General features: G+C 48.7%; 1 protein-coding gene and 1 pseudogene across 9 annotated transcripts in view; one reads left to right on the top strand and one right to left on the bottom strand.

The window, feature by feature from the left end:
* Positions 1-325: 325 nt before the first annotated feature.
* The window catches only part of GRIPAP1 (GRIP1 associated protein 1), a 28,947-nt gene continuing 2,207 nt past the window's right edge, over positions 326-27,065 (top strand). For 2 of the 9 annotated variants that reach the window (XM_035289684.3, XM_035289683.3), the window contains exons 1-24: positions 326-401; positions 3,132-3,198; positions 3,337-3,398; positions 4,427-4,453; positions 5,562-5,669; positions 10,348-10,498; positions 12,851-13,035; positions 13,229-13,276; positions 13,958-13,989; positions 14,081-14,128; positions 14,253-14,352; positions 15,767-15,844; positions 16,073-16,165; positions 17,686-17,820; positions 18,875-18,970; positions 19,314-19,526; positions 19,654-19,767; positions 21,145-21,222; positions 21,325-21,420; positions 21,543-21,599; positions 21,699-21,798; positions 23,671-23,801; positions 26,665-26,787; positions 26,917-27,010. In XM_035289684.3, the coding sequence (XP_035145575.1) occupies positions 360-401; positions 3,132-3,198; positions 3,337-3,398; positions 4,427-4,453; positions 5,562-5,669; positions 10,348-10,498; positions 12,851-13,035; positions 13,229-13,276; positions 13,958-13,989; positions 14,081-14,128; positions 14,253-14,352; positions 15,767-15,844; positions 16,073-16,165; positions 17,686-17,820; positions 18,875-18,970; positions 19,314-19,526; positions 19,654-19,767; positions 21,145-21,222; positions 21,325-21,420; positions 21,543-21,599; positions 21,699-21,798; positions 23,671-23,801; positions 26,665-26,787; positions 26,917-27,010 (2,278 nt within the window). In that variant the 5' untranslated portion in view covers positions 326-359. Of the gene's footprint in view, positions 402-3,131; positions 3,199-3,275; positions 3,399-4,426; positions 4,454-5,561; positions 5,670-10,347; positions 10,499-12,850; positions 13,036-13,228; positions 13,277-13,957; positions 13,990-14,080; positions 14,129-14,252; positions 14,353-15,766; positions 15,845-16,072; positions 16,166-17,685; positions 17,821-18,874; positions 18,971-19,313; positions 19,527-19,653; positions 19,768-21,144; positions 21,223-21,324; positions 21,421-21,542; positions 21,600-21,698; positions 21,799-23,670; positions 23,802-26,664; positions 26,788-26,916; positions 27,011-27,065 lie in introns of all 9 variants that reach the window. The other 7 variants (XM_078363208.1, XM_078363207.1, XM_078363212.1 and 4 more) reach the window with 4 other exon arrangements.
* LOC118150829 (small nucleolar RNA SNORA40) lies at positions 7,596-7,684 on the bottom strand (annotated as a pseudogene).

The following is a 27,065-nucleotide window of genomic DNA, read 5'->3' as shown; positions in this document are numbered from 1 at the left end:
GTTATTAAGTTACCCATTCTCATTAAAGGAATAACGCGGAAGGGTTATTTTCTGTCGGCAAAGACTTCCCTAGCGACGAGTCCACTCATGAGACGGGGATGTCATAATGTCATACCACAATGGATGGCCTAGAAGAGTCCAAAAGCAAATCAGATGACTTACATTCTAGTATAACGTTATATTACAATTCACCTGACCCGTCGGTTTCGTTCTTTTCTCTGCGTCTCCAAAATGCTGTCCTTCAGAATTACGTTCTACCCCCTCCATTCCTGGCCAGTGGTTTGGTCCGACCTTAATACTGACAGGCGGCACGAGCTGCGTCTGCGCAGAAAGCTGGCGGGGGGGGTGGGGGGAGGAACATGGCGCAAGCTCTGTCTGAGGAGGAGTTTCAGCGGATGCAGGTGCCGCTCGCGGTGGGAAAGACCACCCGGCTAGGCGACCGGGGGCGGGGTAGAGAGAGGTCGTGTCACCAGCTCTGAGAAGGGGTTGGTTGGGATGGACTCTGAGTTTAGGGGGTGGGTCTGGAGAAGGTAAACTGAGGCTCGGAGTTGTGAGACTATTGGATTCCGAGATATTCTGGGGCTTTGAAGGTTGGACTCTGTTAGCATTGTGGGTGGGGGAGAGCGCCCTTGAGTAGGCGATACCTTACTCAGACCTGGAGGGGACGAGACTTTTGGGCTTGTGCAGGGGACACCGTCCGTCGGCGTGTGATGATAATGGGCTTTGAGGGAAGGAGATCCTGAGAAGGCGAAACCATTTTGTCTGGAGAGGAAGGAAGCGGGTGTTGGGTCGTTTACGTCACAGACGGGGGAGCCCTTGAGAGGGCAGAACCATTAGTGGGTGGGAGGTGGTAAGTTTTTGGGAGATACCACTGTGCCCGGGGGTTGAGGAAAGACCCCAGTTGTTGCCATTGTTCCTGGGAGGTGGAGATCCTATGCCATTGGTGGTTGGTAGTGCATCCTAAGAGGGGGCGGCACCATTGGATGATTAAGGGTGATCCCATTAGGCCTGGGGTGAAGAAGTCCATGAATGGGTAATACCATTATTAGGCCTGGGGTGAAGAAGTCCATGAATGGGTAATACCATTAATCCCATTAATTGGGGGAAGGACTAGAGGAGGTAAAAGAGTGATAGCTTGTACTACAAGGAGGGGAGATAACTGGGCTTTGGGGACGTACCTCCATTTGATTCTTTTGAGGTGACTCTGAGATGTGATGAAAGGCCATAGCATTGCACTATGAATGGGCCCTTGTCAAGAGGGTTCCTCACTGGGGGACTCTGAACAGGGTCCTGCATGAAGAGGGGAGGAACTCTGAGGGAGGACAAGTAATCCCATTGGTCCTTGAATGAGGGAAACCAGCTGTCCCTGTGTGAGGGACACTGAGAGTGGAAGGCTGAGTTGATTGGCCCATGAATAGGGAAGACCACTGTCATCTGAAGGGGATTCTAAGTCATTCTAAGAGTCATCCAACTGGCCCACCCAAGGCCTTGTAGAGGTGTACTCTGAAGGGTGTAGGGCCATTCATGTTGGATGATGACTGGGGAGCTCTTGAGGGGAGTCGGGGTACCCTTGAATGAGGAACATTGATCGCACTGGGCCATGTATTGGGGAGAACTACTAGGCTTTGTTGGGAAAGGAGTCTTAAGGGATACAAAGGATATTCCAACTGGACCAGGACTTGGAGAGACAGATCACTGGGTCCTCAGGAGGACAGGAGCAGAAAAGATTCTATGAAGGCCAACCCCTCTGACCTTGAGCAGACTACCACAGGATAGGGAGTGGAGGCTGGTGCCGTGGCAGGGAGGGAAAAATCCTGGTAGGGGAAGGAATGGTGAGTTCCTTACTGGGAAGGAACCAGCCTCAGGGCCCTGTAGGGGTGATAGGGAGGAGGATGCTGTTTGGAATGGCCCATACTTCACTTAATTCTTTTTTTTTTTTTTTTTTGAGATGGAGTCTCACTTTGTCACCCAGGCTGGAGTGCAGTGACACAGTCTCAGCTCACTGCAACTTCCACCTCCCAGATTCAAGCAATTCTCCTATCTCAGCCTCCCAAGTAGCTGGGATTACAGGCGCGTGTAACATGCCCAGCTAATTTATTTGTATTTTTTTAGTAGAGACAGGGTTTCACCATGTTGACCAGGATGGTGTTGAACTCCTGACCTCAAGTGGTCTGCCCACTTCGGCCTCCGAAAGTGCTGAGATCACAGGTGTGAACCACTGTGCCCAGCACTTTACCTTAATTCTTTTTTTTTTTTTTTTTTTTGATACGGAGTCTCACTCTGTTACTCAGGCTGGAGTGCAGCGGTGCAATCTCAGCTCACTGCAACCTCTGCCTCCCGGGTTCAGGCTATTCTCCTGCCTCAGCCTCCCAAGTAGCTGGAACTACAGGTGCATGCTACCACACTTAGCTAATTTTTTTATATTTTTAGTAGAGACAGGGTTTCACCATATTGGCTAATCTGGTCTTGAACTCCTGACCTTGTGATCCACACACCTCGGCCTCCCAAAGTGCTGGGATTACAGGCGTGAGCCACCGCGCCCAGCTCTCCCTTAATTCTTGAAAGGGGCCTGGATGTATTTTGAGAGACTTGGAGGTCGGGGGGGGGGACCCTGGAAAGTCCCCTGAGTCAATGAAAGTTGGACAGGAGAATACTAGACCCTCTTCTCTTGGGAAAGAGGGAAGAAGACAGGCCTCTACCCGCTGCCTTCAGGGGCTTCCAAGTCTGGCCAGGAAGACGGACAACTCCCCTGATAGTGTGTGTTCAGTGTGTGGAGAGGTCAGCCAGGATGAGGAGGAGGAACTTTATCCTGTGGGCATGGAGAGCCAGGGAACTCACACAAGCAAGAACCTAACTGGGGCAGTGCTCTAGGATTGCCTGAGTGCAGTATGGATTGTAGTGTGAGATGGAGGTGGGAGCCTGGCTGGGGTTATAAGTAGAGCTGGAAAAGGTGGGCCAGGGTCTGAGGGCCTGGAAGCTCACTTTGGGTACAGCTCATACAGGTCTTAAGGAGTAGCTAAAGAGACATATGGAGGGCATAAGGTCTGTGGGGCTTAGGAGCTTGGTTCCCTCATGGTGGGGGTAGGGGTGCTTTCCTGACCAAGTCTTTTCCCTTCCTGCTTCCCGCAAAGGCTCAGCTCCTAGAACTCCGGACAAACAACTACCAGCTTTCAGATGAACTACGCAAGAATGGTGTTGGTGAGCCAAGAGGGCCTTATTAGATGGGGGTGGCTTTGGGGCATGGAGTCTGAGGTTTTCCCTCAAAGACCTGGCAGGAAGCCCTTTCAGTTCCTTGCCACTGGCTGAGGCTGAGATTCCCTGCTTTCCCGACACCAGAACTTGCCAGTCTTCGACAGAAGGTCGCCTACTTGGATAAGGAGTTCAGCAAAGCTCAGAAGGTACCTCCCTCCACCCACCCATCCACCCTTGCTTCTACCTATCTGACTCATTCATCCCTCCAGTGAGCAGCTGCAGTGAACCAGACCTAATGTTGCATGCTGTTTTCATGTAGTCATTTAAAGAATTCTCATGGAATTCTCTTTAGTTTGCTAATTTCATCTAATCCTGCATAGTTTATTGATTAATTTTAATTTACTTTTAATTCATTTCTAATTTCAGTTACTCATTCTCATTCACTGACTTTTAATTAAATATTCAAATCTATCAGTAAATCTGCCTCGAATCTGCCTACTGTCCTCCACTCACACTCCTGGCTTGTGCTTCTACTTCCCATCCCTGTCCTGGTCCAGTTGGGAAAGTGACAGCAAACTCACCTCTCAGATCCTCTAAAGATGAGAGATGAGATAGAATATAACCTATTGTGGCCCCTCAAGACATTCAAGGTTCTCCTTTGTCACTGCTCTGTCCCCATACCTAGCACAATGTTAATATATAATATGTGCTCAATAAATATTTGTTAAATGAACGAATACAGAATGCAGAAAATCTGGCAGTCAGGAAGCTGTGCTTCTCTTTGGTAGAATGCTGATTCCCCTAAGCTGGCAATGCTCTTGGCTGCCTAGCAGGGGAGTGACAGTTTCCACACTGTATGGGAGAGACCCACAGAGACAAGTATGGACAAATGTAGCAATGAAGCCACAGTTTCTGAGCCTGGAGATCCAGCCCACAAATGGTTAAATACCATCTCCCCCATCCCCCTACCAGCCTCAAGAGCTTCCAAGAAAGGATGATTTCTGTGTGCTGGGGCCCCAGGGCAGGACTTGCATTCATTCGCTCACTCGGGCACTCATTCCGTCATTCCTTTGGGCTCCAAATTGTCACATATGTTCTGTGGTTGAAGATGCTCCCATCCTGCAACCTCTATCATCATTGTCCTCCCAAAACGCTTGGCATGATTGTCTCCATACCCTAGTAAGGCCGTCCATCTCTGTTCACTTTAGCTCTCTTCTACCCACCCCCACTTTAGGCACTGAGCAAGAGCAAGAAAGCTCAGGTAAGGGGATCCCTGGTGGGTGAGTGTGAAGGGAGACTGTGTCTTGGTGGGCTATCTGTGTATGCTGAGCTTTTCTTGTACTGGCCTTTCTTTCTCTGTGTGCCCTTATGTCTGCTACTATCTCACTGCCATGTGTTGCTGTATCTGTCCTTGTTTCCCTGTATTTGTCTCTAACTCTGTGTCTCTTTCCTTCTCTCTTTCTCTCTCTATCCTTTTCTCTGCATCTCTTTCTGTCTCTGTCTCTGTCTTCTTGTTCCTGTCTCTCTGACTCGTTTCTCTTCCCAATCTTCTCTTTGTCTCTCCCCCACCTGTCTCTGTGGTTTCTCTTTTTTCTGCTTTCTCTCTCTGACTCTTTGTTTCTCCCCCACCATTCCTCTCTCTTCCTAACTCATTTATTTTCCTGACCCCTCCTCTTCTCCCTGCTCTGTTCTTTCCCTGTTGATTTCTGTTTGTTCCTCTCTCCATCTTTTTCACTCTCTCCCTCCCAATCCCTCTCCCCTTTTCTATCTCTCCCCCCCGTTTCCCCATCTCTACCTCCTTGCTCCCCCTATCATCTTCTCATTTTTTCCTCTGCTCTCTTCCTCCCTGTACTTCCTTTTCTCTACCTTCCCATGTCTTTTTCTCTCCATCCCTGTCTCTCACTTTTTTTTTTTTGAGACGGAGTTTCACTCTCATTACCCAGGCTGGAGTGCAATGGCGCGATCTCGGCTCACCGCAGCCTCCACCTCCTGGGTTCAGGCAATTCTCCTGCCTCAGCCTCCCGAGTAGCTGGGATTACAGGCACGCACCACCATGCCCAGCTAATTTTTTGTATTTTTAGTAGCGATGGGGTTTCGCCATGTTGACCAGGATGGTCTCGATCTCTTGACCTTGTGATCCACCCGCTTCGGCCTCCCAAAGTGCTGGGATTACAGGCATGAGCCACCGCGCCTGGCCCACCTGTCTCTCATTTTCTCTCTCCCTGTGTCTCTCTCTCCTATCTCACCTCATTCTCTGTACCCTATGTCCTCCCCTAACCATGTCATTTTCTCCCTCTCTCTGTTTCTTTGCCCTGCCTCCCCATCCTTCCTGCCCTTGCTGGAGTCCTGGCCCTTGTCTGCCACTGCAGGAAGTTGAGGTACTGCTGAGTGAAAATGAGATGCTGCAGGCAAAGCTGCACAGCCAGGAGGAGGACTTCCGTTTGCAGAACAGCACGCTAATGGCCGAGTTCAGCAAGGTGCTGGTGTCTGGGATAGTCAAAGGGGAAATGAGGGGTAGGGTCCATCTGGGCTGAAACATAACATCTGCAGAGTGATTGGACAGGGTCTGGCCCTGGAGCACTGTCCGTGGTGCTGAAACAGGTCCTGGATTGCTGCTGGGGGGCAGTAATTTGACAGATGGAGCCACTCACTGTGCTGGGATTAGAAGGCTTTGAGCCCTGAGGTCAGCTGGTTCCTGGCTAAGTCACTCCTTTTATTTGAGCCTCAAGTCTCCATGTGCATAACGTGGGGTTGATGCTATGGAGCTCCAAGGTACTGGCGGCGGGGGGGGTTAGGTAAAGTTCTTATGCTTAATATAGAATGGAAAAGTGTTCAAGCTTCTTCCCTTTTCTCTTCCTTTTCTTCATCTGACATAAGACTGACGTTCTACCTCTTCCAGATAATTCATCCTGGATCTACTAATTATGTCTCTCCACTGATTTTAGTGTCCTGGCTGTTTCTAAATCTACAGGGCAGTTGGAGGCATTGTCTTTTGCTCCCTCATCTATCTTCTGTAAACAGTTAATAATTGTTTATGTTGGCTGGCGTGGTGGCTCATGCCTGTAATCCCAGTACTTTGGGAGGCTGAGGCGGGCGAATCACAAGGTCAGGAGTTCAAGACCAGCCTGGCTAACATAGTGAAACCCCATCTCTACTAAAAAATAAAAAAGTAAAAATTCTCCAGGCATGGTGGCATGTGCCTGTAATCCCAGCTACTCAGAAGGCTAAAGCAGAAGAATCGCATGAACCTGGAGGTGGAGGTTACAGTGAGCTGAGATAGCACCACTGTACTCCAGCTTGGGGAACAGAGTGAGACTTCATCTCAAAAAAAAAAATGTCTATGTTTTTAGTATGTTTTAAGGAAAAAAGTCTCATGGCAGCAAAAATGGTATTTCTAAGGCTCCATCTGAGAATATAGTGCCTATGACCTTAAAAATACAAAACCGAGGCTGGGCGTAGTAGCTCATGCCTGTATTAATCCCAGCAGTCTGGGAGGCTGAGGTGGGCAGATCATAAGGTCAAGAGATCAAGACCATCCTGGCCAACATGGTGAAACCCTATCTCTTAAAAAATAAAAAAATTAGCTGGGCATGGTGGCACACGCCTGTAGTCCCAACAACTACTCAGGAGGCTGAGGCAGGAGAATCACTCGAACCCAGGAGGCAGAGGTTGCCGTGAGCCGAGATCATGCCACTACACTCCAGCCTGGTGACAGAGCAAGACTCTGTCTCAAAAAAAACACAAAACCTGAAAATAACCTTTAAGCAGGTACAATACCAGGAAAGGCACTTGAGCAAGTAGTGGTTACCAGCAGGACTCTGGAACCAGAAGGCCTAGATTAAAATCTTGGCTCTATGTTTTACTAACTGTAATCTTGAGCAAGACACTTAACTTGCCTGGTTCTTGGTTCCCAAATGTCAAATAGAAGTCATGATAATAACAGTACCTGCTTCATCACAGGGATTTTGTGAGGATTAAATGAATAAATGTATGTAAATCACTTAGAACAGAGCCTTGCACATAGTATCAGTTATGGAAGCATTAGCTATAATATTATCCTTCTATTAACTCATTTTCCCTCTAAAATATTTGACTTTTTAAAAGTTTATTTTTCTGCAACATTTATTTTTTAAAGGAATGGATTTTGAGAGAAAACAACATAGTACAGAAGTATGGAATAGAAAGTAAATACAAATGTAGGTTATTTTGCTAATTGTTTTATAACCGCAACAAGCTAGTTCAGAGAATCCCCTGTACAAAACACAGAGGTTCAAACATCAAGGTGTTCCCTTAGCAAGGCTGAAAATTTCAGTCTCTGGTATTTGAAATTTAGGCTGCAGTCCTTGTTTTTGGATGGATCACTGGGTGTGTGGCACAGTCCATGCTTTTTTTTTTTTTTTAACAATATCCCTTCTTATATGTATCAAAACTCATACTGAACAATGAGTTCTGGGTTACAAAAGAGGATTTATTTTTTGCACCTATCCATGCTTTTTTCTTTTTTTTAATGAGACAGAGTCTCACTCTGTTACCCAGGCTGGAGTACAATGGCCTGATCTCAGCTCACTGCAACCTCTGCCTCCCAGGTTCAAGTGATTCTCCTGCCTCAGCCTCCTGAGTACCTGGGATTACAGGTGCATACCACCATGCCCAGCTAATTTTTATAATTTTAGTAGAGACAAGGTTTCACCATGTTGGCCAGTCTGGTCTCAAACTCCTGACCTCAGGTGACCTGCCCGCCTTGGCCTCCCAAAGTGCTGGGATTACAGGCATGAACCACCATGCCTGGCATACTTTTTAAAAGTTTTATATCCACCCTGTGGCCCTCCTCTGCCTTAGCCTCTACCACCTCTTATTTGCTGTTTCTACAGCTGCCTCCCTGGTCTCTTCACTTGTAGTTTCTTCTACTTAGTTCACACCACAGAGGCTATTCTGACCAGCAGATCTTATGACATCACTCCTTTACATAATATATTCCAGTGCCCCCTGTCCTGCTCCTAGTTCAGAGCCCCTGGTATTCACATAACTGCTGGTCTCACCAACTGACTCCTCACTACTTCCTGCCTCCAGCCTCCATGGTATCATGATTCTTGCAGAGTGAGGCAGGGGCAGACATTCTTCCATATATCCGGCTTGTTTCCCTGCACCTGTCCTGGGCTGGCACTGGAGCAGTTGTAGGGACTTCCTACATACTCCCTTTCCTCCTCCCACTCCTCCCAGGAACTGGAAGTGCTTGCAGAGAGACCTGTGTTAAACCTGCCACCATCCCTTATTCACCACGACATTTCAGCTCAATTGTTCCTTCAACAAATAGTTACTGAGTACCCACCACATGCTTTATGTTCTGGAAATCCAGTTGTAAGCAGCGCAGAATGATCTCCACTCTTGGGTAGCTTACATTCTGGGGGTGGGATGGGAGAAAGATAACAGTAAACAAATAATACTAGTAGTGATAGCTGACATTTATATGGTGTTCTGCGTGCCAAGTCCTGTTTGAAGTACTCTACATGATTCACTCATTTAATCTTTGAAACAAGCCTATGAGATATTATTGGTGTCCCTATTTGACAGATGAGGAAAACTGAGTTCCATGGAGATTAAGTAACTTGTCACACAGCTAGTAAATGACAGAGTAGAGATTCACATTCAAGCAGTTTGGTTTCAGAATCTGTGCTTATAACCCTACGTTACAAAAGAAAATTGTGATTAGTACTAGGTAAAAAAGAAATGAACAGAGTGCTGTGACAGAGAGTACTGGAATTTTCTGTGTTGAGGGATACTACTTAAAAGGCAACATCTGAGCAGAGCATTGAAGGATGCAAAGAACCCAGTTACGTGAATAACTGGATAAAAGAATTGGTGTTCTGGGTAGAAAATATTGCAGGCAGACCGGGCGTGGTGGCTCACACCTGTAATCCCAGCACTTTGGGAGGCCAAGGCAGGTGGATCACCTGAGGTCAGGAGTTCGAGACCAGCTTGGCCAACATGGTGAAACCTCATCTCTACTAAGAATACAAAAATTAGCCAGGCATGGTAGCGCATGCCTCTAGTCCCAGCTACTCAGGAGGCTGAGGCAGGAGAATCGCTTGAACCCAGGAGGCGGAGGTTGCAGTGAGCGGAAATTACACCACTGTACTCCAGCCTGGGTGACGGAGCGAGACTCCATCTCAAAAAAAGAAAATATTGCAGACAATAAAATAAACATTCTCTGTAGGCCTCGATATTCTCATCTGAAAGGGGGACAAGGGATTTTTTTCAGGACTGCTTTGAGAAGTATACTTTAGCAGGAGTTGGGCAGGGGGTTGGCTTAGTTTTATTGGCAGGGGGTTGGCTTAGTTTTATTGGCATTGTATGCCTCTCCAAGGCTAACGGCTGGAAGTGCAGGAGCTGTCATCAGTTGTTGGCCCTGGAAATGCCCTGCAAGCTCTTTGTGGTCCCTAGGATGAGAGGGAGCTGTCTCCAGGCCTAGGATCCAGGACACAGAGCCCTCCACAGAAGAAGGGTGGCAGTAAAGCTGTCTGTAGCACTGACAACTTCCAGAGGAGCCTGAGGTCTTGGATTGCATCTCTGAGGTTGGAAGTAGGAAGGGGAAAATTGTTCTTGGTGTCCTTATGCTTGGTATGCTCTTGGTATCCTCTGACTCTGCCACTTAAAAGGGGTGTAGACCAGGCATGTTGGCTCACACCTGTAGTCCCAGGACTTTGGGAGGCTGAGGCGGGCAGATTATGAGGTCAGGAGATTGAAACTGTCCTGGCTAACACGGTGAAACCCTGTATCTACTAAAAAAAAAATACAAAAAATTAACCGAGTGTGGTGGCAAGGGTCTGTAGTCCCAGCTACTAGGGAGGCTGAGGCAGGAGATTCGCTTGAACCCAGGAGGCAAAGGTTGCAGCGAGCCAAGATGGCACCACTGCACTCCAGCCTGGGTGACAGAGCAAGACTCTGTCTCAAAAACAAAAAAAAGATGTGTGAATTTGAAATTGTTTAACATCTCTGTGCCCCAATGTCCTTATTTGTAAAGTGGGAGGGCACCTACATCATAGGGTCATGATGGGAATTAAGTTAATTGTAAAGTGCATGGACAAATGCTATGTAGGTTTCAGCAAATACTGTTCTGATTCTCTGCTTTTTTGCCCCTTTTCTTCCTCTGTTCAGCTCTGCAGCCAGATGGAACAGCTGGAGCGAGAGAACCAGCAACTGAAGGAGGGGGCTGCAGGAGCAGGGGTTGCCCAAGCTGGGCCCATCGTGGACGGGGAGCTGCTGAGGCTACAGGCTGAAAACACAGCCTTGCAGAAGAATGTGGCAGGTACATAGAGGCCCTCCTGGGGATGTGGAGACCCTGGGGCTTGAGTAGGGCAAGGAAGGCTGTCATCCTCTCAGTGTAGGGAGAAGAGCTTCAGAGTTAGGGTTGGCCCATGCACTTTGTGACTTTGGACAAGCCATTTTGCCTCTCTGAGCCAAAGTCTTGTCATCTACACAGTGCATGTAGTGATGTCTTGCCAGCCAGAAGATTGTAGTAGTGATAAAAGTGGTATCATTCCGCATTAGTTCGGTGTCTGCTACCTAGCAAATGTTACAGATTAGCAGCTTGAATGTCAAAAAGGAGATATTTGCTAAGTGGAGAAAGTGAATGGAGTGTTGGGAAAATTCTGAGCCCAGATTGTAAGTGGGGTTTGGGATGAAAGCTGAAAGAAAGCTTGATAGAGTGTGGGAGCATGTGGTGTGTGGACCTTTCGAGAGCAGCTGGGACTTCGGTGGTGGTAGGAGCTGGTTCCATGACCAGGAGGGAGACTTAATAGAATGTGGGTGGGAATTGGGAGGCTCTAGGAGGGATTCAGCTGTAAGTCAAGGGTGGCACATGGTGGACATGGTCTTAAAAGATTATGGGTGGGACTTGAAGGATTGAGAATGGGGGTTTGTGAATCCAGCTTGGGCTAATTTAATAGTAAACAGGATCTTAGTGGTTGGTAGGGCTTAAAAGATTTGTAAGAGGCTGGGCACAGTGGCTTATACCTGTAATCCCAGCACTCTGTGAGGCTGAGGCAGAAGGATCTCGAGGCTAGGAGTTTAAGACCAGTCTGGGCAATATAGCAGGACCTTATCTGTACTAAAAATAAAAAAATTGACTGGGCCCAGTGGCTCACACCTGTAATCCCAGCACTTTGGGAGGCTGAGGTGGTAGGATCACCTGAGGTTGGTGGTTTGAGACCAGCCTAACCAACGTGGAGAAACCCTGTCTCTACTAAAAATACAAAAGTACCCGGGCATGGTGGCACATGCCCATAATCCCAACTACTTTAGAGGCTAAGGCAGGAGAATCGCTTAAACCTGGGTGGCAGAGGTTGCAGTGAGCCGAGATCATGCCATTGCACTCCAGTCTGGGCAACAAGAGTAAAACTCCGTCTCAAAAAAATAATAAAAATTTAAAAATTAGGCCAGGCGTGGTGGCTAATACCTGTAATCCTAGCACTTTGAGAGGCTGAGGTAGGCAGCTCACCTGAGGTCAGGAGTTCAAGACCAGCCCAGCCAACATGGTGAAACCCTGTTTCTATTAAAAATAGAATAATTAGCCAGGCATGGTGGCACATGCCTGTGATTCCAGCTACTTGGGAAGCTGAGGCAGGAGACTGCTTGAACCAAGGAGGCAGAGGTTGCAGTGAGCAGAGTTTGCACCACTATACTGCAGCCTAGGTGACAGAGGGAGACTCTGTCTCATAAATAAATAAATAAATAAACAATAAGAATTTTTTTTATTTATTTATTTTGAGGTGGAGTTTTGCTCTTGTTACCCAGGCTGGAGTGCAATGGCGCGATCTCGGCTCACCAGAACCTCCATCTCCTGGGTTCAAGCAATTCTCCTGCCTCAGCCTCCCAAGTAGCTGGGACTACAGGCGTGCGCCACCATGCCCAGCTAATTTTTGTATTTTTAGTAGAGACGGGGTTTCACCATGTTGACCAGGATGGTCTCGATCTTTTGACCTCATGATCCACCTGTCTCAGCCTCCCAAAGCGCTGGGATTATAGGTGTGAGCCACTGTGCCCGGCCTTCATAAATAATAAAATTTAAAAATCAGCCAGGCATGGTGGTGTGCACTTGTAGTCCCAGCTACTTGGGAGGCTGAGATGGGAGGATTGCTTGAGCCCAGGAGTTGGAGGCTGCAGTGAGCTATGATTGCACCAGTGCACACCAGCCTGGGCAACAGAGCAAGACTATCTAGGGAAAAAGATTTTTTGGGGGAGGCTGAGGCGGGAGGATTGCTTGAGCTCAGGAGTTCAAGACCAGCCTCAGCAGTGTAGTGAGACCTCGTCTCTGCAAAACAATAAAAAAATTAGCCCAGCGTGGTGGCACATACCTGTGGTCCCAGCTACTTGGGAGGCTGAGGTGGGAGAATCACTTGAACCCAGGAGGTCAAGGCTACAGTGAACCATGATCACTCTACTGCACTCCAGCCTGGGTGACAGAACAAGTCCCTGTCAAAAAAAAAAAAATTGTAAGAGGTGTGGCTAGGGCTGAACCTTTATCTTTTAGGCATGTGGTCACTTGGCACAGGGTCTCTGCCACCTGAGGGGTTTAATGCCAGTTCTCCCTCTATTCGAGGTATGGCAAGAGACTTCAGAGACCACCTCATCCATCATGTATTCCTATTTTACTTACCAGCCCTGCAGGAACGCTATGGGAAAGAAGCCGGGAAGTCCTCAGCTGTCAGTGAGGGCCAGGGGGACTCCCCAGGGGGCCCTGCCCCCACCATCCTGGCCCCCATGCCACTGGCAGAGGTGGAGCTGAAATGGGAAATGGAGAAAGAGGAGAAGAGATTGCTCTGGGAGCAGCTGCAAGGCTTAGAGGTGAATCTGGGTCCGCTGGAGCTGGGATGCCAGAGGCAAAGCAGATGTTCTACCTCTGCCTATGGTCCCACAGAGATGTCTGTGACATTGCCATCTTGTGGGCTGATGGGGTAAGGGAAGCAGAAGAGCAGGGGAAGACCTCTCCCCTGTCCTTGCTGACAACAACCCTCCCATTCCTCATCCGTCCCTGCAGAGCTCAAAGCAGGCCGAAACATCCAGGCTGCAGGAAGAACTTGCTAAGGTGGGGCTGCTTGGCTCTTTCCTATTCTACTCCCAATCTGCTGGCTCTTTCCCATTCCACTGTCAATCTGACAGGGCAGAAGGGGCATTATACCCCATCAAAGCCTCAGTTTCATCATTTGTGAAATGGAGAGACTCACACCTATGTCTCAAAGTTACTTTCAATATGGAATGGGCTAATGTGGTCCCACTGTATCTTGTGCATGACAGGTTTCATCCCATCCATCTCCTCTCAACTTTGCCCATTCACTCACTCATTCATTCATGCAAGCATTTACAGACTCTTGGCTCTTATCTTAGGACCTGACGACCCAGTGATGAGGCAGCCAGTCATGACCCCACTTTCCAAGCCTCTCAGCCTAGCCATTCTATAACATGGCCATTGGCCACTATTTTGGGAGCATAAACACTAGGCTTTGGAGCCTGAAGGATCTGGCTGGAGGTAATTGTTGTTGCTGACCAGCTAGGCAATCAAATTACTTAATCTTTCTGAGACTCAGTTTCCTCATTTGTAAAACTGGTACTACTCACTTCTCACGGCTACTTTGAGGATTCCACAAGATAACATAAGTAAATCCTGGCTTCCAAAAAGGACTTAATAAGAAGTGTCTGTATTTATTAAGTTTATATTTGTCTTTATATTGTTCTCAGTGTTATCTCTTGTCTGTACTCCTCTCCCCAGCTCTCGGAGAAACTGAAAAAGAAACAAGAAAGGTGAATTACTTTTTTCCCAGGGGGTATTGAGGGCCAAGGGAGGAATTGACTTATGGAACTGACCCATCTATATCTGTTTTTCTGTGCCTAGTTTTTGCCGTCTGCAGACAGAAAAGGAGACGCTATTTAATGACAGCAGGTAACTGCCAGATTCGTGGGCATTGGTGGACAATGGGGACAGTGCCCAATGAAGACTACAGGGGAAGAGCTAGGAGACTGGACCTCAAGCCATGCTCACCGCATCCCCTCCCCATCATCCCTAGGAACAAGATTGAGGAATTACAACAACGGAAAGAAGCTGATCTCAAAGCTCAGTTGGCTCGAACTCAGAAGCTGCAGCAGGAACTTGAAGCTGCCAATCAGGTGATAGGGGCTGAGTTCTGAGATCAGAACTACCCCCTGGGGTAGGGGCCAGGACTGGGAGCCTAGAGAGGTCTGAGGTCCATGGAGGCTGGTTGGGGAGTCTGAGATTTCCTGTGTTGGAAATCAGTGCTAGGCACCCCCGCCCAGGAGCTATGAAAATGTGAACTGGAGAGACCTAGGAATTGTTATAGGAGTATTCATGAATGTAAGATCTCAGGGGGCTAAGGACTTAGGGGGCTGTGTGCTATAAGTCTGTATAAATCTGAAACTCCTGGAGGTTCGAGACCACAGTCTGGATAAATCTGTGGTCACTGGGGCCTAGGACCAGGCATTGTGGTAAGTCAGAACTCCCTAGGCACTGGGTGACTTTGAGACCTTTAGGGGCTGGGATATCAGTAAATTTGGGACTCCCAAGGGGTGAGGACATGGCTGGGTAGATATATGACTTTCAAGGCTGAGACAGTTGGGGCTGAAGGCTGAGTGTATTTGAGACCCTCAGGATTTGGGCACTGGCTTGGGCCTAAGACCACCTAGGAAGTAGGATTATATGGGCTAGGTGGTCCTGAGATCCTTGGGGGCTGTGAACAAAAAGCTGGTCAGTCTGAGACCTCCACGGGCTGGAGCAAAAGTCTAGGTGGGTCTGAGGCTCCTGAGGACTGGGGACTGGATGACTAAAGCCTCTGGATTTCCTTCTAGAAGAGGTGAGTCTGAAGTTCCTTAGAATGGAGGATATGGTGGCTTGTGGTTCTGAAGACCATAGAAATTGGGAACATGGGATCTGAGACAGGAGTCTGGATAAAGCTGAGACCCCCCTGGTTAGCTGGGTCTGAAGATCCCAAGAGACTAGGGAGCAGAGTGACAGGTGGAAGGGTCAGTCTGAGAGTTCACCAGGACCTGGAAACTAGGAGGTTGTGAGTTTGAGACCTCTAGGATCTGGGACTGTGAGTTTGGGTGGATCTCATTTGGGAGGTAGGGATGTGGGAGATGAGTGTGTCTGAAACCCCTGGTGGTTGGGATTGGGAGACTGGATGAAGCTGTCATCCTTGTGTGCTGACTACATCTGAGATCCATGGGGCTGACTGTGTCAGAATCCCGGGGCTCCCAAGCTTGAATCTGGGCGAGTATGAGATCTCTTATGGATGGGAGCTGAGTGAGTTTGAACGGTGCAGGAGCTAGGGCTAGGAGCCTAGGTGCGTCTGAGATCTTGGAGGCTGGGATAGAGGGATTGACTCTTTCTGAGGCCCTGAGGGTAGTGACCTGGAGTCTGGGTGAACTTGAGATCCCTGCTGGCTGGGTAGTCTGAGACCCACAGGTGCTGGGAACATGATTTTGGGTGGTCAAAGAGGGAGTCTGTATGGTTATTTGTACACCAGGGGAGGCTGATGTGTAAAATGGGCTCCCCTGGTCTCCACAGAGCTTGGCAGAGCTGAGAGATCAGCGGCAGGGGGAGCGCCTGGAACATGCGGCAGCTTTGCGGGCCTTACAAGATCAGGTATGCTGTACTGGGTGGGCTCAGGGAGGTGGGGTTCAGGATGGGGCAGCCTGAGTGGGTACTACCTAGGCAGGCAAGGTCCCAGGGGTCTTGCTTCCCCCAAACCTTCGTGTGTGTGTGTGTGTGTGTGTGTGTGTGTGTGTGTGTGTCCGTGTCCTTACTTAGCTGTGGGTAGGTCCTGTCCCCCTGTTTTGGACCCGCTCTCACCTGCTGTGGGCGTGGGACCAGGTATCCATCCAGAGTGCAGATGCACAGGAACAAGTGGAAGGGCTTTTGGCCGAGAACAATGCCTTGAGGACTAGCCTGGCTGCCCTGGAGCAGGTAAAGGATGCCTGGGGGCCCTTGCGGATCCCTCTCTGGTTCCCCCATCTCCATCTGCTTCTGGTCCACATCAGGGTAGGGTGGTCTGGCCCCATGCTGTTCTGTCTTTGTTTCTGTTGCTCCTTTTTGTTGGCGTCTAGCCCTTTTCTCTCTGGCCATCCATCCCTACTTTTTTGTTTTAACTTTAAAAAATTTTATTGGCCAAGCATGGTGGCTCATGCCTATAATCCCAGCACTTTGGGAGGTGGAGGTGGGCAGATCACCTGAGGTCAGGAGTTCAAGACCAGCATGGCCAACATGGCGAAACCCTGTCTCTACTAAAAATACAAAAGTTAGGCCAGGTGCAGTGGCTCACGCATGTAATCCCAGCACTTTGCGAGGCCAAGGCGGGCAAATCACAAGGTCAGGAGTTCGAGACCAGCCTGGCCAAAATGGTAAAACCCCATCTCTACTAAAAATACAAAAAAATTAGCTGGGCATGGTGGCACATGCCTGTAATCCCAGCTACTCGGGAGGCTGAGGCAGGAGAATTGCTTAAACCTGGGAGGTGGAGGTTGCAGTAAGCCGAGATTGAGCCACTGTACTCCAGCCTGGGTAACAGAGCAAGAGTCCGTCTCAAAAAAAATACAAAAATTAGCCGAGTGTGGTGGTGCCTGTAATCTAAGCTACTTGGGAGGCTGAGGTAGGAGAATCGCTTGAACCTGGGAGGCGGAGGCTGCAGTGAGCCGAGATGGCACCACTGCATTCCAGCCTGGGCGACAGAGCAAAACTCTGTCTCAAAAAAAAGAAAAAAAAATTTATTTTGTAGAGGCAGGGTCTCACTATGTTGCTCAGACTGGCTCAAACTTCTAAACTCAAGCTATCTTCCCACCTTGGCCTCCCAAAGTGCTAGGATTACAGGCATGAGCCACGGTGCCCAGCCTATCTGCCTTTCTTGCATTCTAGCTTCTCTCTAGTAAAGTGCATAAAGTGCATTAATCGTAAGTGTACACCCAGTGAATCCTCTCTTCCTTTCTCCCTCTCTCTCCCTCCCCCTGTCGCTGTCACTCTTTACTCTCTCTCTCTCTCTCTTTCTCACCCCACTGCTGCCATAGCCAACACCCAGATCAAGGAATAAAGCACTTTTAGTACCCCAGAAGGTCCCCTTTACCCTTTCACAGTCAGTGCTTCCCCAGAAGTAACTATTATTCTGATCTCTAGCAACAAAGATTCATTTTGCTTGTTCTTTAACCATATAAATGGAATCAGCTGCTCTTTGTCTCTGACTTCTTTCTGGCAGCATTATGTAAGTTTATCCATATGCAGCACAGGTCTGTTCTCTTATTGTTGTGTGATATTCCATTGGATGGAATACCACATTTACCCGTTCTCTTCATTGTTTTTCTGTTTGAGATTTCCTCTCTCTTCCTGGTTCTCTTCCCACCTCCCTCCCTGTTTCCCTGGATCTGGGAGGCTCATACCCTGTGCCTGGCCCCTGGGGTCCCTTTCACTCTACTTCTCATCACCACTGCTTTCTCCAGATCCAAACAGCAAAGACCCAAGAACTGAATATGCTCCGGGAACAGACCACTGGGATGGCAGCTGAGTTGCAGCAGCGGCAGGCTGAGTACGAGGACCTTATGGGACAGAAAGATGACCTTAACTCCCAGCTCCAGGTAACACCTTTGGCTCTGGCCTGTCTCCTCCTGGTTCCCTAAGTAATGGCCCAGTGAAGTCCTCAATAAGGTGGAATAGGAAGACTAGAATTAGAAGGACCTAGGTTCCAGTCTGGCTCCTTATTAGTACCTGTGTGTCCTGGGACAAGTCATTTCACTTCTCTGAAACTGAGCCTCTTCCGTTAGTTAGGATATCCATTCTTTTTTTTTTTTTAAGACATAGTCTTGCTCTGTCGCCCAGGCTGGAGTGCAGTGGTGTGATCTCAGTTCACTGCAATCTCCGCCTCCTGGGTTCGAGTGATTTTCCTGGCTCAGCTTCCCAAGTAGCTGGGATTACAGGCACCTGCCACCATGCCCTGCTAAGTTTGTATTTTTAGTAGAGATGGAGTTTCACCATGTTGGTCAGGCTGATCTCCAACTCCTGACCTCAGGTGATCCACCTGCCTCAGCCTCCCAAAGGATATCCATTCTGATTCCATAATAGAAACCAAAATAATAGTGGATTAAATAAGATAGAAATTTAGTTCTCTCTTGTTAAAAATCCAGGTAGGTTGTTCAGGGATGGAGTGATGGCTTTCCAGTTATCAGTGACCCAGGTCCTTTCTCCATTGCTGTTCCTCTACCTTCAACACAAGACTTTTATCTTAGCATCCAAGATGGTTGCTGAAGCTCCCCAACCATCATGTTTGCAATTTATTGGGAAGGAAGGAGGAAAGGAGGCAGGGAAGAGCGTGCCCCTTTCCTTTAAGAGTATAACCTAAATTACATTCACCGTATACAGGAATAAATCACATGGCCACACCTAACTGTGAGGGAGGAGGGGAAATATCTGCTAGACAACTGTATGCCCAACTATAAATTTTATTGCTAAGGAAGTAAGGGAAAATGAATACTGGGGAACAAGTAGCAGTCTCTGCTATATTTCGGATCCAGAAATTGAGATCACAATACCAACTTTACCAGGGAGAAGGGAGATGGTCTATTAGATGGTCCTGGGTGACTAGCACCTGCTAGGTGCTCTTTATCAAACTCATCCCCTTCGTGTCTGCATTAGGAGTCATTACGGGCCAATAGTCGGCTGCTGGAACAACTTCAAGAAATAGGGCAGGAGAAGGAGCAGTTGACCCAAGAACTACAGGAGGCTCGGAAGGTAGGGTAACATGAAGGTTTAGCAGGGAGGATGAGGGGTAGGAATTGGCTCAGTCGATGAGCCATGGGAGGATGGGGGTAGGTGATATAGCCAAAATATGTGGGGATATGAGGGAAAGGAAAATTGACTGGTTTGTGGTTGACCAGTTTCTTGGCCAAATCCATGAGAGTGGGAGGGGAAAGAAAGAAGTGACAAGTTCCATAAGGATAGGTGAGTACCTTAGCCAGTTCAACAGGGATGGGAGGGAGTAGAGTTTGGCTAGTTCCTTGGTCATGGGAAGAAGATGGGAGGTCTTTTCTTGGTGTTATGGAAGGAAGTTGACTGCCATCCTCCTGGCCCCCAGAGTGCTGAGAAGCGGAAGGCCATGCTGGATGAGCTGGCAATGGAGACGCTGCAAGAGAAGTCCCAGCACAAGGAAGAGCTGGGAGCAGTCCGTCTACGGCATGAGAAGGAGGTACTGGGAGTGCGTGCCCGCTATGAACGTGAGCTCCGAGAGCTGCATGAAGACAAGAAGCGTCAGGAGGAGGAACTCCGTGGGCAGATCCGGGAGGAGAAGGTGGGTGGGTAGATGACAATGCCTTTCCTCCTCTGAAACCACAGCATTGCTGATAGACCAGTGTGTAGTGTGTGTGAGGTGCCTACTCCTCTGCTTGCCTGGCCCATGACAGTCTGCCCCATCCCAGGCCCGGACACGGGAGCTAGAGACTCTCCAGCAGACAGTGGAAGAACTTCAAGCTCAGGTACACTCCATGGATGGAGCCAAGGGCTGGTTTGAACGGCGCCTGAAGGAAGCCGAGGTGAGTTGGTGATGCCTGGTCCTCACCATGACTGGAGCCCTCATGTCAAACCATAGAAGCAGGAGTAGTCAGGCCCTGGAACTTTCTGAGATGTTCTGAGCTTAGGGATATCCTCATAGTCCTCTGACTCAATAGCAGCCCTCTGGACTGGATCAGGGGATGGCCATCAGATAGGACATACTGTCACATGTTCAAGGCTGCCCTGCCTTTGTGCAAATTTCAAAAGGCACTTCTTTCTCCTGAAACAGTACTTCTGTCAGGAAATTAATGCAATACACTGATGTTATTTGAACAAGAACCTGCTGGGTGTGGTGGCTCATGCCCGTAATCCCAGCACTTTGGGAGGCCGAGGTGGGCAGATCACTTGAAGTCAGGAGTTGGAGACCAGCCTGGCGAACATGTTGAAACCCCGTCTCTACTAAAAATACAAAAATTAGCCAGGTGTTATGGCTGGCACCTGTAATCCCAGCTACTCAGGAGGCTGAGGCAGAAGAATCACTTGAACCCAGGAGGCAGAGGTTACATGAGCTGAGATTGTGCCACTGCACTCCAGCTTGGGTGACAGAGTGAGACTGTCTCAGAAAAAGAACTTTTGTTGCCATTTTCTGGAAATCTTTTTTTTTTTTTTTTGAGACGGAGTCTCGCTCTGTCATCCAGGCTGGAGTGCAGTGGTGCCGTGTCAGCTCACTGCAACTTCCGCCTCCCGGGTTCAAGTGATTCTCCTGCCTCAGCCTCCTGAGTAGCTGGGACTATAGGCACGTGTCACCATACCCAGCTAATTTTTTGTATTTTTAGTAGAGACGGGGTTTTACTGTGTTAGCCAGGTTGGTCTTGATCTGACCTTGTGATCCGTCTGCCTTGGCCTCCCAAAGTGCTGGGATTACAGGCATGAGCTACCTCGCCTGGTCCATTTTCTGGAAATCTTATAATACATTGAAAGGAATTGTCATGTAGCAGTGGAAAGCACAGGTGGGAGCCAGTTGTTTGTCTAGATTTAAATCCTGGCTGGGCTGCTTCCTAGCTGTGTGACCTTGGGCAAGTTATCTTACCTCTCTGTGGCCTGTTTTCATCAATGGTAGAAAGAGGATAACAATAATATCTACCATCTAGGTATTATGGGAGAATTATAGAAAATGAGTAGTAAGTGCTGTGTTATGTTTTGTTAAATAAGAGAAAATGGTAATGGAAATCTAGGTCAACCATGTGAATGGTGCAGACCTAGATGTGAACTTCTGCATACTGCCTAAGGGCGTGTGGGGTTCCCCACAGGAAGGGTCATTTCTGCATACCTCTGGACCCCCATTGCAGTCCCTCATACCCCTAACGGGGATGATGTCTTCTGGGAGGCTGTGGCGAGACCTGGGACTTGTCTTGTAGGAATCCCTGCAGCAGCAGCAGCAGGAACAAGAGGAAGCCCTCAAGCAGTGTCGGGAGCAGCATGCTGCCGAGCTGAAGGTGCCTCTCGCATGATGGTGTTCCTCTCTCCAGATAGTGACGGGCCCCTTGGGAGGACAGAGGCTTCTCTAGCCGAGACCTGAGCTGCTTTCTGCTTTGCAGGGCAAGGAGGAGGAACTACAGGATGTTCGGGATCAGCTCCAGCAGGCCCAGGAGGAGCGGGACTGCCACCTGAAGACCATTAGCAGCCTGAAGCAGGTCAGCAAACCCTGTACAGCCCCAGACACACCCCTGATCCTCTGTGTGCATCAGGGCAGGGGGGGAGCATGCTGCAGGCAACTCTTCCAGCACCCACCAGCCATGCTTGCTTTCTCCCACAGGAGGTGAAGGACACAGTGGATGGGCAGAGGATCCTGGAGAAGAAGGGCAGTGCTGCGGTAAGACAGAGGGATGCCCAAGCATGGCTCCCTCCTACCAGTAGCCTCCTCCTATAGGCCCACTGGGCCTCAGTCCTAATCTTACCCCCTACCCCAAAGCTCAAGGACCTCAAGCGGCAGCTGCATCTGGAGCGGAAACGGGCAGACAAGCTGCAGGAGCGGCTGCAGGACATCCTCACTAACAGCAAGAGCCGCTCAGGTGAGGGACCAGGACAGGAAGAGGAGGCTGAGGCAGAGGGGAGGCAGGGCCTGGGCCTGCAGGCTGCAGGTCAGTCCTGCATCTTCCTCGGTTGTGCTTTCCTGCTTCTGTCGCTCTAGAACTTCATCTGTCTTTTACCTTTTCTTTGTCTCTCCTCTGATTCTTTCTCTGCATTCTCTGTTTATTTCTTTCTGTCTCTTTTTTGCTGTATCTTCTCTGTTTCTGTCTCTGCCTCTTTCTCATTTTGTTCTTTCTCTTTCCTCTATATTTGCCTTTATCTCCTTACCTACTTTCTCCAGTTTTCTCCTTTTTTCCTCCCCTCTTTCTTTTCTCTGTTCCTTTATCTCTTCGTACTGTTCTATCTCTGTCTCATTTTTCTTTCTTCTGTTTGTCTGTTTATATCCCTGTCTCCTCACTGTATGTACTATACACACTCCCACACCTCACTTGGTGTTTCTAAATCTGTTGTATGTAATCTCTCATTCTATAAATCTCCAAACTCAAGTCCAGGGTCCCTGATATCAAACTCCCTGAGTCCCTGCCCTCCAGAAGCCCCCAGTTGAGCTAGGGAGACAGACTTACAGTCAGCAACACTGTGGTGTTTTCATTATACAGCTAATCCAATCTGTTATTTCTGCCACTTCAAGCAGAAGACACACACACACAACTTGAGTTGCTTCAGCCTTTTTTTAGACAGGGATGGCCTATAAATACATTTAAGTAAGTAAAATGCAATCATGGCTCTGGTGTATCTCTGAGATCACAGATTCAGAGAAAACTTGGTCCCTTGTTCCCCCAGTCGGGATGATCCCCAACTCAGCCACCCCACCCTTGCTGGATATCCTTGAGGGCGTGTTGTCATCCCCCTCCCTGACACCCAGAAACAGCTACATGAGCAGCTGCACAAGCTCTGTGCCTGTGCTTTAAGTGATGTGGCAAAACAGATGTATCTCTCACCAAATCAATTTTTCTCTGAGGCACTCAGTCTCCTGAAGTAACCTTTCTTTATAAAGGAGGAGTTCTGTTTCTGTTTTATTACAGATGAATGTAAAAATCTTGGGAAAGGGTTCAATTGTATACCATACATTGACCTTGTCCATTAGATGAGGTGCATGGTTAACGAGATTTAGGTGCATGGTTACGAGAGCCTGCCTGCATCTTTTGTCTCTCTGTCGCTGTCTCTGCTCTGGCTCGTTTCTTTCTCCAGGTTCTCTCTCTCTGTTAGTTTCTGTCATTTGCTCTGGCGTTTTCTCTCTGCAAGTGGCTGTGCCCTGTGCTTTCTCTAGTTGTCTTCCTTTCTCTGAGCCCTATGTCTGAGTGTGTCTGTTTGCCACTTGAGGCCCACGTGTACCCACATTGCTATGTTTCTCCTTGCTCTTCCATTTTCTCTCTCTTTTTGTATGTGTTTCTCCAGAAAGGCAGCCCTTTTTTTCTTTTCTTTTCTTTTTTTTTTTTTGAGACAGTGCAATGGTGTCATCTCAGCTCACTGCAACCTCTGCCTCCCGGGTTCAAGTGATTCTCCTGCCTCAGCCTCCCAAGTAGCTGGGATTACAGGTGTGCACCACCACACCCAGCTAATTTTTGTATTTTTAGTAGAGATGGGTTTTTACCATGTTGGCCAGGCTGTTCTCGAACTCCTGACCTCCAGTGATCCACCCGTCTTGACCTCCCAAAGTGCTGGGATTACCCTGCGCCTGGCCTCAGCTCTTTTTTCTGTCTCTGTCTCTCCCTGTCCTGCCATCCGCTTCTGCCTTTCCCCATGCCTAGGTGTCTCTCCATCTCTGTCAAATCTATTTCTGCTGCTTCCTACTGGTTGCTACCCTGGGACTCAGGGGGATTGGGACTCAAGTTTCTCTTCCCTCCACCACCCAGGCCTTGAGGAGCTGGTTCTCTCAGAGATGAACTCACCAAGCCGGACTCAGACAGGGGACAGCAGTAGCATCTCCTCCTTCAGCTACCGGGAGATCTTGCGAGAAAAGGAGAGCTCAGCTGTTCCAGCCAGGGTAAGGGGCAAGGAAGAACCTACAGCCCCAGCTTCTCCCAACCTAAAAATCTGAGAACCCCTCTCCTTTTCTCCTTACCTAAAACCATCTCCTACTTTGGGGCGCAGCACACATATTTTCTTGTCAACTTCTCCTCAAGCCCACCAAATTGGATTCAGATTGTTAAATGGGGGACAGGCCAATCATTCATATTCATTCTCTCTCTCTCTCTCTCTCTCTCTCTCTCTTTCTCTGTTTCGTCATCTGTGGGCTAATTTCCCCTTCACTATAGTATAATTTTTTTAAAACCACAAATGATGAAATGATGCGGGGTGTGGTAGCTCACACCTGTAATCCCAGCACTTAGGGAGGCCAAGGTGAGTATATCATGAGGTCAGGAGTTCGGGACCAGTCTGACCAACATGGTGAAACCCCATCTCTACTAAAAATAAAAAAAAAAAACTAGCCAGTTGTGGTGGGGGCCTGTAATCCGAACTACTTAGGAGGCTGAGACAGGAGAATCACTTGAACCTGGGAGGTAGAGGTTGCAGTAAGCCAGGATCGCACTACCGCGCTCCAGCCTGGGCATAGAGTGAAACTCCATCTTAAAACACACACACAAATGAGCAAGTTTTTTTTTTTTTTAAGAGACGTGGTCTCGTTATGTTGCACAGGCTGGAGTGCAGTATTCACAGGCGTGATCCCACTACTGATCAGCACAGGAGTTTTGACCTGCCCTGTTTCCAACCTGGGCTGGTTCACCCCTCCTTAGGCAACCTGATGTTCCCCGCTCCCGGGAGGTCACTGTATTGATGCCAAACTTAGTGGGGACACCTTATTGGCATAGTGCACTACAGCCCAGAAGTTCTGGGCTCAAGAGATTCTCCCACCTCATCCTCCTGAGTAGCTGGGACTACAGGCATGTGCCACTGCGCCCAGCCAGCAAAGATTTTTTAAAACCTTAAATGTCTGACTGGGTGTGGTGGCTCATGCCTATAATCTTAGCACTTTGGGAGGCCAAGGTGGGTGGATCACTTGAGCTCAGGAATTCAAGACCAGCCTGAGAAACATGGTCAAAACCCAACTCTTAAAAAAACAAAAACCGCCGGGCATGGTGGCTCACGCCTGTAATCCAAGCACTTTGGAGGACAAGGCGGGCAGATCACCTGAAGTCGGGAGTTCAAGACCAGCCTGACCAACATGGTGAAACCCCCATCTTAAAAAATAAATAAATAATAAAAACAAAAACCAAAAAACCTTAATGTAAAAAAAAAAATATTTTCAACATCCAGAAGTCACCATTGTAAATTCTTAGTTCAGGACCAGGCTCACGCCTGTAATCCCAGCACTTTGGGAGGCTGAGGCGGGCAGATCACTTTAGGTCACGAGTTTGAGAACAGCCTGGCCAATATAGGGAAACCTTGTCTCTATTAAAACGCAAAAATTAGCTGGGCATGGTGGTGCATGCCTGTAATCCCAGCTACTCGGGAGGCTGAGACAAGGGAATCACTCGAACCTGGGAGTTGGAGGTTGCAGTGAGCCAAGATCACACCACTGCACTCCAGCTTGGGTGACAGAGTGTGACTCCATCTCTAAATAAATAAATAAAATAAATTCTTGCTGGGTGCTGTGGCTCACGCCTGTAATCCCAGCACTTTGGGAGGCCGAGGTGGGTGGATCACAAGGTCAGGAGATCAAGACCATCCTGGCTAACATGGTAAAACCCCGTCTCTACTAAAAATACAAAAAAAAAAATTAGCCGGGCGCGGTGGCATACACATGTAGTCCCAGCTACTCGGGAGGCTGAGGCAGGAGAATCACTTGAACCTGGGAGGCAGGGGTTGCAGTGAGCTGAAATCGTGCCACTGCACTCCAGCCTGGGTGACAGAGCGAGACTTCGTCTCAAAAAAGGAAATAAATAAATAAATTCTTAGTTTATACTCTTCCAGAATTCTCTCTCTTTTTAAAACCTAGATATGATTAACCTGTTTTTATTCAACTGTTGTCTCTACCTTCCCAATTAGATAAATTTTCAAGTCATCAGCTGGGTACGGTGGCTCACGCCTGTAATCCCAGCACTTCTGGGAGGTGGAGGTGGGCAGATCACTTGAGGTCAGGAGTTCAAGACTAGCCTAGCTAACATGGTGAAACACCGTCTCTACTAAAAATACAAAAATTAGCTGGGCATGGTGGCACATGCCTGTAATTCCAGCTACTCGGGAGGCTGAGGCAGGAGAATCACTTGAACCTGGGAAGTGGAGGTTGCAGTAAGCCAAGATTGCACCACTGCACCGCAGTCTGGGCATCAAGAGCAAAACTCTGTCTCCAAAAAACAAAAAAAATTCATGTCATCTAATACTTCGATTTAATCAGATTTCTCTAGTTTGCCCCAGAATGCCCTTTCTTGCTGGTTTTGTGAAAACTAGCATTCAGATTCAGAGCACATGTTACATCTGGTTGTTTTATGGCCCTTAAATCTCTTCAGTGTGATCCCTTTTTTCCTGAGACCAACTTGTTGAAGAGGCCAGCCCAGTCACCGCACAGGAAGTATGCTACCTTTTGGGTTTTTCTGCTGGCTTCCTGATAGTATGATTTAGCATGACCCTTTCTCTTCCAGTTTTCCTGTCAGCTGGAAGTTAGATCTCATGTGCTTTGCGATCTTCCTTTAATCCTCTCCATAAGGCTCTGATGTTGTTACTCTCTACCTCTGTTTAGGCAGAGGGGAAAACAGTCTGAGGGTACTAAGATGGACCTACAGTCCCAGTTTCAGGGTCTATGTTCTCTCACCTACCTCTGGCCTGGTTCTCCTCCCCAGTACCTGACACTTGTCTGGGGTGGGTGGTGCTAAGCCTGGGGCTAGCCTCTCCCCTTCTCTTTCCTGCAGTCCTTATCCAGCAGCCCTCAGGCCCAGCCCCCTCGGCCAGCAGAGCTGTCAGATGAGGAAGTGGCTGAGCTCTTTCAGCGGCTGGCAGAGACACAGCAGGAGAAATGGATGCTGGAAGAGAAGGTGCTGCCTGCCCGCCCGCCTGCCCATCCTCACTTGAAGTGCCCTTGGGGGTGTGGGATAGGGCTGGGGCCGCCTCATGTGTGAACATGTACAGTAGAGAGGTCTCAAGCGGACTGGGCCATCCTGCAGGTGAAGCACCTAGAGGTGAGCAGTGCCTCCATGGCAGAGGACCTCTGCCGGAAGAGTGCCATCATCGAGACCTACGTCATGGACAGCCGGATCGGTCAGTGCCCCCTCCCCACCCTTAGCCCTGGTCCAGCCTTCACCTGGCCTTCCCT

The sequence above is a fragment of the Callithrix jacchus genome, chromosome X (assembly GCF_049354715.1).
Source record: "Callithrix jacchus isolate 240 chromosome X, calJac240_pri, whole genome shotgun sequence".
Classification (NCBI taxonomy): domain Eukaryota; kingdom Metazoa; phylum Chordata; class Mammalia; order Primates; family Cebidae; genus Callithrix; species Callithrix jacchus.
The sequence above is the reverse complement of the archived record's forward strand: the minus strand, read 5'-3'. Positions and strand labels throughout refer to the sequence as shown.